This window comes from Acanthisitta chloris, unplaced genomic scaffold (genome assembly GCF_000695815.1).
Source record: "Acanthisitta chloris isolate BGI_N310 unplaced genomic scaffold, ASM69581v1 scaffold4506, whole genome shotgun sequence".
Lineage (NCBI taxonomy): Eukaryota > Metazoa > Chordata > Aves > Passeriformes > Acanthisittidae > Acanthisitta > Acanthisitta chloris.
This window is the reverse complement of record NW_008677568.1, coordinates 79,368-89,304: the sequence shown is the minus strand read 5'-3', so window position 1 is coordinate 89,304 and position 9,937 is coordinate 79,368. Positions and strand designations below refer to the sequence as shown.

The 9,937-nt window shown below is 39.4% G+C and overlaps 1 protein-coding gene across 1 annotated transcript in view; it reads right to left on the bottom strand.

The window, feature by feature from the left end:
• The window catches only part of NAV2 (neuron navigator 2), an 84,457-nt gene that overhangs the window by 39,499 nt on the left and 35,021 nt on the right, over window positions 1-9,937 (bottom strand). Inside the window, 3 exon segments of the mRNA XM_009076552.1 lie at window positions 1-3; window positions 888-1,189; window positions 6,400-6,538. The exon segment at window positions 1-3 is cut by the window's left edge and continues 696 nt beyond it. Coding sequence (XP_009074800.1) covers window positions 1-3; window positions 888-1,189; window positions 6,400-6,538 — 444 coding nt within the window.

Genomic DNA, 9,937 nt, shown 5'->3' with positions numbered 1-9,937 from the left:
TCCCTACAAAAATAGAAAAAGAATTCTAATATTTAATGACTTGAAAACATCAAGCAAATGATGAAACTCAAAGCAGCATGAAAAGCAAAAGCGTGTTAGCCACTGGAGTGTGGTTCAAAGTTATGATCTAGTCTGCACTGAACTTCCATGCCACTCTAGTGAGTTCTACATGCAGACTTGCCAGAGAAAGTACGTGGTGCCTTTGCTCTCAAGAATATGAAAAGCAGAACAGTCTTACATAACAGTGACAGATAAGAAAAAAAAGTTTCCCTCTGTAGCTACCACAAACCAATAATTTTTATCATCAGACAGAAGCAGTGTTAGGCTGTTAGTATAATTTTCCTAAAAGGCACTGTTCAAGAAAGTGTCTAACTTGAACTTTTTCACATACAATTGTGTACATGACCAAATAAGATATTACTTGATTATGCAAATTCAATCAATTTTCATTCACACATCTGCAAGTGTTAAAATCAGTAATACACTTATAAGAAAATCCAGAAATCATGCTCAGTATAAATGAACATGCTTGTTTAGTACAGGGGGGGAAAAAAAAAATCCCCTCAACCACACATACTGTATGTTCTTAGGTAACAGTGACTTCAAAACCCAAAACTGTATTATTTATTCTTCACACAGCAATATTGTGCCAAATAAATAGCTTGGCTTAAGTCTAGAGTTGTCATGAAAACAACTTGCACAGTGTACTCATCTTAAATATGCATTTTCAAATGAACAGAAATAGAAACGTGAACATACGAGATGCATAGTTTAAAACAATGCCTAAAAATACAGACAGGATTACCTGAAGTTCAGGTTCTGCCTCTGGAAAGCATTTAAACTGTTTTCATACTGAACACACTTTTTGCCTTGCTTATATCTTACACCTTTTCTCACCTGTTCCAGGTGTCTTTAATGTGCCTGAGGTGGTTGAAGGTTTAGGCCTTGGTGTGGTAATGCCAACCTGAGCTGACATGCCCCGTCGCCAGGAGCCCGTCTGCGAAATAACAGTGTTCTTCCTACCAGAAGTGCTTTTATCAGACTCATCTGACACATCAGAGGGATTCCGCCTCCATTTAGATCCTGGCTCCATTTTTATGCCGCTATCAGATCCTCCGTCGGATTTCTTGACTTCATCCCCGGACCATAAGGAATTCCGTTCAACTTGGGAATGCTTTTCTGCATCAGTCTAGGACAGATAAGAAATTGCAAGACAACCTTCAGAGCAAGTCTTGCTTTTAAGAAGCTTCATAAGTAAGAACCATCAAACTGATTAATCAGCTCAGCAGTCATCGCTGAGCACCAACAAACATAATATGCCTTTGATGAAGAAATGTCATGGCAAGAAATGAACTCCAGCAATGACATTTTTTTTTTTTAAAATGCACTTGGGAAAAAAAAAATACAAAACCACAACAGCCATGCTCCTTGGAATAAATAAAGGGGAAAAAAAACCCCAAACCTAAACAAAAATGGAAAAAAAAACCCTATTTGATTTATAAAGGACATATTCAGGACATGACATCCATGACATTTATAATCCTCCATCTCAAATTTCTGACAAACCCTTTTACTGCAATGCCAAAAACGCATTTCAAACCTGTGCAGCAGCTTTCCTTTGTTCCTGCTGCTCTCCTATCTCTTGTCTGGCAATCTGATCTGCAGAGCATGAGGAGGCAGCTTTTGGAACAGATAGGAAGATGTGGAATGCTGTTCTTTCTAACCTAATAAAGTAGAAGGACACCCAAGAACTGAAGAAAAACAGATCCATAAAAATACTCAATTTCTAACAATACTTAAGACTGACTTAAATACACAAATTACCTTAGTTTTTGATCTATATGCAACTCTTACAGACTGTTTTTCCCCCTATTCTTTGCACAGAGTGAATGTGCTGCCACTCTCTTAGGGAGAATTTTACAAAGCTCAATGTGAAATAGAAAATTTTCTCATTAGCAAACCTTTGCCAGATTCTCAGAAATGCTTAAATTAAATCACTTATTATAGATAATAAATCTATAATATATAGATAATAAATCTATAGTAGATTCTCCATACATTAACATTTTCTATTGCTAGTAATTACTCTTTCAGAGTTCTACTTCTCCTATCAAATGCTGTTGATTAAGTTGGGTGAATTTGGTAACACCACAACCAACTCTTTCACGATCAGGCTCAAATGACAAATATCCACATATTTGACCCTGATCTGGACAAAAAAGTCATAGCTGAAGTGTTCTCCAACCATCCCAGCACCAGGAGAGGCTGACAACTCATCACTTGATCATGCAGTTCCCAAGTATGAGCTGATGAATTTTGGTGGGGTGTTGAGTGTCACCTCTGCCCTGCAGCCTCAGCAGAAGATGAATGTGCTCAGCACTGTGCAGCAGTCAAAAGGAGTAATTCACTTAGAAGAAAATTATTTTAAATATCCCAAAACATTACAAAGCCCGCAGCCTGTGTTCCCTTTGGATAATCAGAAAAACGCAGCACAGGAAAGGCTGCAAATTCATTTACCATACTTTCAGCAAAATGCTATTTTTAAGTTCCTGAAGCATGTTTTAAGTTAATGACTTTTCTTTTCCTACCAGGTCACACCAGTAGTATTAAAGAATACAAGGGAACTGTGGTTGAATTTCCTCTGCTTTTTACTGTGATTACTTTTTTTTTTTCAAGCCTGAAAAACTGGTTAAGAGATCAGTATGTGAAAGCTGACTCCACATATCACAATGGTCTTTCTTCAGTCAGGGGAAACAGCTAGGGCTTGGGATATATCTCTGCATATTGAGTCATTAGACTAACAAACATTTTAAATTATGGATTTATACAATATTTTATTCTTGTGCTTTCCTCGTGCTATGCAAATGTTGTTTCCCTGCCTCTCCATTCAAAGACAGCAACTTGGCAGAGGCTTGAATGAAACTCTGCTAACACCCTCCTCTTTGTATGGTGATGGTGGGTTACCTTTCTATTTCTGACCATCAGGAGGTGTGTAATAAATTCACAGTGTGACTGTTCCTATGTCTCTCCAAAATCATCATTTCATGCAAATGTCTCCTACATTTACAGACATTAGAAGAGAGCACAGGCAACAAGTACAAATAATCAACTCACAAAACCATCTCAACACCACTCCTAACTTGCTCACATTAGTATCTTGGTTCAGATATCTTGTCTGGAATTGGATATTTACACTGTTACTGTTCAAGTGTGTATTTACACTGTTAGTGTTCAAGAGCAAGAAATACACCTACTTGCTAGTAGTAAAGAGCTTGTTCTAGTTTTGGTTGATTATTCCTGTACCTTCTATTTCCCTTCCTTTACATCTGTAAGATTAGTACAGTCTCCAAAGAGAGAACAGACCTACAAGAAGTCCTCTACCTTTGCTCTCTTCCATCTCATTCCACTCCTACACCCACGGCCAATGTTTTTCGGTAGCCTTTGAAATGCTGCACCTCCACCCTCGATGCCCTCTGGCCAGAGATGTTTCTGTTTAATGGTAAACACTGAGAACAGCACAGAAACATGACTAAGGAATCAAAACCAAAACACAGTGAAACCTGGCTCTGCAGCTGAAACTCCGCCTGCCTGGAAGGGTGAAAGTGGAATTAGTTTGCTGGAGGTCACGGCAAGACACAGTGAGCACGAGCTGGGAGCAAAGCCTGCATCCCACTGAGCTGGGAGTAAACCACCAGGACTTCTCAAATTATTCCCACAGTTTTGTAAATCTACCCCTGATGCTGTGAACAGACCAAACCCATCTTTGCTGAGAAACTCTTTTGATTCAACTGCTTAGGGATCCAGCTGTTTTCCATTTAAAAGAATTGATACCTTTCCATCTTCTGATTGTTTTGGCATCACATTAAGAAGTTTATTAGTTGGTCTCTTTCTCTCTTCCATCTTACTGCAGTTAAATAAGTTATTTTCAAATTCCCACCAGGTCTTAATTTCTCCTTAAATATGTGTATGATGTGACTTTAAAGGCATACTATATGTAGTACCCTGTAAAAGGAAACTTATCTAAGTCTGTGCAATAAAAGGGAACAATATGAGTGTCCCAAAACTCATATGACTACATTAAGTGGTTTGGTACTTGGAATAATCACAGCAAGACACGAGACCGTGGTAAGCCAAATTCTGGTTCCCAGACACAACTTGTAAACATCTTCATTGCATTGCTACAAAAAGGGGCAGCAACTATGAATGACTGTGAAGGTGAAGTTAATACCATCTTTAAGTCCTCTTCTCACAGATGGAGAAACTACAGCTTCTGGAGTATGGGTTACTCAACAGCTCTGAAAATCAGTTTCTTACCAGTGAAATTCTTCCTACTGCAACTATGCCTTCTTCCTTTGCAGAGATGATTCTGCTTGAGTTACTGATTTTATCAGCAGACACTGACATGTTCAGGCTCTCTCCCTTTGATGTTGCTGCATTGTTTGCCTGGACTCCCAGCTGCACATGTATTAGTTTCAACCTCCCTCTTTAATTTTCTGAAGTCCAACTTCTGTACCATTTCAAACAGATGTGACAGAATCACAGCAGCTCAAAAGCTAAGTGTCTACTATTTAGGAGAACCAAAGCAGTGGATACCCTGAGAAGAAAAGTCCACATCCCTCTGCAGATGTCTGACAGTCCTTCATGGCTCACCACCCCAGGGAAGGCAAACCTGGGCACAGGCCATCATACAGTCCTCCAGGTAAGAGAAAATGTGTCTCTGCAGCATTCACCGTGTCATGAACTCTGAGGACTACTTTGAGCAGCAAAACATCAACCCTGCAAGCTCCACGTGTTCCAGCACTCCCAGCTATTTTCGTTCCCTAGGCTGGCAAGATTAAGATATTCTGCTCAAATGAAAATTCACTATTTTATGGACAATAATTTGCAGAGAACAGTAATGACTAGAATGAGGACTGTCAGTCATGTAAACTGAGGACAGAAGCAGGTCACAAACACACATCAAAAAACTGCAAACACAACTTGTACTTCTTGGCTCCTAGCTTCACCCTTCCAATAACTACACTCTACTGCCCGTACAAGCTCCAACTGCTTTTCTTCTGGTGTTTGTCTGCAACCTCTTGGATGCTGTAATAGTTGTGGAGGAGGAAGAGGAGTTCGTCAACACAGATTTCGATCTCTCAGAGGTGTTTCCAAGAATCTGATCCATCAGAAGATAGAAGTCATATGAGTTTCTATTTTTTTTCCTTGGGTTAATGTTTAGTCATGTCTCCCTATTCTTTTTTTTTTTTCCAAACAGTATTACAGTGTTGAGAGAGTTAACAACTGTCAAAAATTACTTCTAGTTTTCCATCTTACTCTCTCTCTAGGTATTGACAAACATGCTTGCTAGACCTTAACTCCTCTCAACTTGTATGGGAGTTGTATTAGCAGTTTCGAGCACACATGCAATCACTGATATGCAACCAGAGGCTAACTGGAAACCCTTAATGTAGGCTCAAATATGCACTTCATGGCAAGGGAACAAAGACTATTATATGCTTGCACTACAGTCCTGTAGACAGAGCAACACTTCACAGCAACCACTTGTCTACATTAAAACTGATATTAAAAACAGATTTAGTGTCCAGTCATGAAAAGGACTGGAGAAGATTCAAAGACTAAAGAAACAGAGGAGAAGGTCATACCTATAACTCTCTCCTGTACCTGATGCAATGTCAAGTCACCACATCCCAGTGGCTTTGGCACACAACACCCAAATCCTCTGAGCAGGGTGTTCAAAGGACAAAACTGGACTGTTTAGTCCTGCACTTTTCCAAACAAGATTCTGTGCAATTGGGGGAAAAAAAAGCAGCTTATATTACTGCAAATCTCTGTGTCATGCAGCTTATTAGATATAGAAAAAACTGTTGGATACCTTCACTTGTTCTAACCTCTCTGATATATCCTGCTAGAGGGATGCAAAATTTATCCTCCTATGAAATGCTGCCAAACACAAAAAGCCTGGAGTAACACACAGCCCTGGGAATTTAATAAAATCTATTTCATGCTTACATTTCCGATGGAAGTGTAAATAACCTTTAAATTTTCATGCTGACTTTACAAGATGCTATTACTTAAGTAAAAAGCACAACACCTTTTCTAGAGGGAAAAAAATCCCATTTACATCAGTTTTCTGTGCAGAAGTGCTGCTAGGAAGGCAAAACCCATTTGTTGCAATACCACCACAGCAGAGATGCCACAGATTCCACCCATGGAGGAAATATTTGTAAATGCCATGGATGATAAGGCAGTTACTATTGCCTGACATTGCCTTTTCACTGCTACTGTCTCTGCTGAAGGCTGGCTGTGTGCTCAAATTCAGCCAAATTAAAACAATTACACCTAGGCACAGAGACAATAATAAATATCAGTGGGGCTAGTACAAACCAAAACTCTTACCTGTGCATCTAAGTTTTTGCGGGAGGAGGCAGGTGTGTTGGCATAGGAGCTGATAGAGGAGCTGGTGTTAATGTCATCAGTACTGAGATTATCTATGGTGTCACTGATCCCACTGCTGACAGAGCTGCTGTCATCCCAGCTGCAGAAAAAGCACAAAGAAGGTAGAAAATGAGGGTCAAAAGACAAAAATATCAGTCAAAAGGAAAAGTATTATTACTGCAAGCCTTAGCCTACTCATGGTTGCCCATGGACTGTATGGTTGTCACAAAGCCCAGTGTGTGCCACCATTGACCCAACAGCACCAAGGATACAGCTCTTCCTCACTCATTTGAAATGTCTGACTGCAGTCCCTGAGAGAGGGATAGCAGTGGTATGAAGGCAATGGTTGAGTTTGGGTCAGCGGTGAGGCACTGGCACAGGTTGCCCAGAGAGGCTGTGGCTGCTCCATCCCTGGAAGTGTTCCAGGCCAGGTTGGATGGGGCTCTGAGTAACAGTGGAAGCTGTCTGCACATGGCAGGGGGGTTGGAACTAGATGATCTTCAAAAGTCCCTTTCCAACCCAAACCATTCTATGATCTCCAAGTGGGCACAGCACTGACTCAGAGATGGAATTTAAATGCAAGGAAAAAAATCATCCAGAAGCAATCTTTTGTACCTGAATGTTATACAGACCTGGGAAACAGCCTGGATTTACCACAGACAGCATCACTAGCCTCACAAAATTTTAGTACTTCAAAGTTTAGTCCTTGAGATGGTACTAAACCCTCCTGAGCTGTACCACACACCCTTTTCAAGGTGATTTGCTATTCAGGACTACCTTCTTCAAGCATGTGATAGCATCAACATTTTCTAGTAAATGAAAAATGTATAACTGGAAGTTTAGGACACACAAAGTCCAAACAAAAAAAGTCCACACCTGAAGCTATTAGAGTGTTAGAACAGAAAGAATCAAAATAAGAATTGAGCCATAGAAAATTTGGAAAAGAATAAAAAAACTTGTTTGCAGCACCTTTTTACCTAGAGTAGGCAATTAAATATTATGATGCAAAACATTGAAAGCAACATTAGTTCTAAATTTCAATTTAGGAAACAGGTCCTATAACTGATATTTCCATTTCAAAACCTAGAACACAAATCAATTACAATTCCTAGATTTTTAAAGTCTGTAAATAAAGTTAGAAAACAGTTAACAAAATAACTGAATAAAAGAATATGCTTCTCATTTTCCAAAGTTTTGTGTAGCAACTAACATATTCTTTTCTATTTCTGAACCTATAAAAAATACTACTATTGTCAACAATGCCATGGTTTTCCATGTTTAATAGTTTAATTTCCTTCTTACGGAGATACAGCAATAGGCAAAATAAAAGAATTAAATACAACAATTCATTTTCAACCATTCACCACTCTTAAACCGTCACAGGCCCCAGTTCATCAGCATCTAAAGAATGTGTTTAACTTTAATCATATGTAGTTTTTCTGGCATCAACCAGCTCTGTTGGCTTCAGTTGGGCAATCTAAGGCATTATGAAAATATCTGAGTGCCCTTCTGAACTGGGACATGTGCCTAAGGACAAAGGTAGAAACATGTACCTGAATACATTGATGGTTGAGGCTTCCCCTTGAGTATATCCTAGGCTTTAAGACTTTTATGTTATGATGGAAGCTATGAACAACTTAAACTCTGCATTTTCAGGTTTACTAATCTGTTACTAAATTAAAATAGATTAGCTGCTCAGGATTCTGAAGATATATGTCTAGCATTTTGGCTGCCAGAAGCTAAGCAGCACAGCTCTTGTTGGCATGCTGACAATGCCAAGTGATGATACTGATGCTCAGAGCTGCTCTGACAAGGTAAGATGATGTGTCAGTTAAACCCAGACATCTCAGATGCAGCTTTATTAAAAAACTATCACCGCAGTAGGGGGGTGGGAGGGCTCAGTCTCTAGCTAGAAGAACAACAGGATGTAAAAGAACAAGAAAACACTTCAAGAAACTGAAAATAATTTTGAAAACCTACATAAACCATTATTGATGCTGCACTTTGGAGTAACACTAGAGAGGGCTGGATTTAATGCAAGATGCATGTAGAATTTACTGAACTGTAAATTAGATGCCAAGACAAGCAACTTTATTAGCATACAACGTACACTGCTAAAAAAAGCAATGCAATTAAAGCACATGCACTGCTTAACCTGCTGGCAATGATCCATTACACTTAGAGCTCTTTGCCCCAAGAAGACCATCACACTGTTTGGTGCAATATACACAGTGCAGGACATGCTGCTCCATGTCCATATCTGCACAGCTTCTTGAGGGGACAGCATCTGCTACCAAATTGAGGTATCTGCTTCACATTGTTCTTGAAACCACCCCAAGACCTCCACATAAATCCACTTTTACCTTAACCCAGTGCCTTGATGGTTAAAGCCAAAAGCAAGGAAGCAGAATGGGTCATCTAACAGCCCTAATTATGGTGTTCTTGGCTCCCAGAGCCAAGATAACATCTTTGTAATTTAGCTGCTGCAATTAATAATTTCTGATGTCAGCAAAAGTCTACTCAACTGTAACCTGAAGCTGAAATGTTTGGGCTTCCCTTTCTCTGTTTGATCAATCACCTGAAACTTTACTTTGATTACTGAAAGCTACAAGAAAAAAAAAAATTAAAATCTTAAAAGTGCATTATATATGAAAATTAGACAACCACTCACTTAAAAAGCAACACCACCATCACTTAAAGACTCCCACAAAGCTGCCTCCAGCTCTCTATGAAACCAAGCACCCCAAGCACCTTCCTCTCCCTTCCCACCTCAGCCTGCTCACCCTAATGCAACTTACAACATTTCTACTACAGATCGCCCACATACAGCACCAGATCAGCTACTCAAAGCTGCTTTTTGAAACACGTTTGCAAAGCAGTTAGGCTCAGACTTGTATTTTTCCACAGTCTATCAGCACTTTTCCATCTTGCATAATCATCATGCACAGAATTGGTTCTCCTTTGTCAACTTGGACAGCACACCAAACCATTCTGTGATCCTCAGGCCAGCCCCCCTCACTGCAGATATCTTCCCCCTGTGCAAAGGAGTCATAAAAACCCTACTAAATAAAGCTATTGTTAAAGGCTGAACATGCACCTTCTCTATGGATGGGTGTGGATTTTAACTTTGTTGGATCTTCACTCAAAACCAAAATTACAATGAGCTGCTGAAAAATACATTTGTCCAAGAAAGGGCCTTGGGGCTTTACAATATTTCAAGTGGAAACATGGCAATTATCCTCTTCTACCTAAAATTTTAACTATTTATGAGTTGATAGGAGAACAACAACAACAGTAAAAAAGGTCAAGGTACAAAATGATTGAACTTCACAGCATCTTCAAAGATTTAAAGGGGAAAATTAAACGTGCTATAACATGAGAGAGTAAATACCACAGTTTCCCCCATTTTCTTCTGGGATTTCCTACAATACACTGACATCACTGGGTCAGAAATCCAAAAACCACATACAGACCCTTTCCTTTCAAAATGTTCTGACAG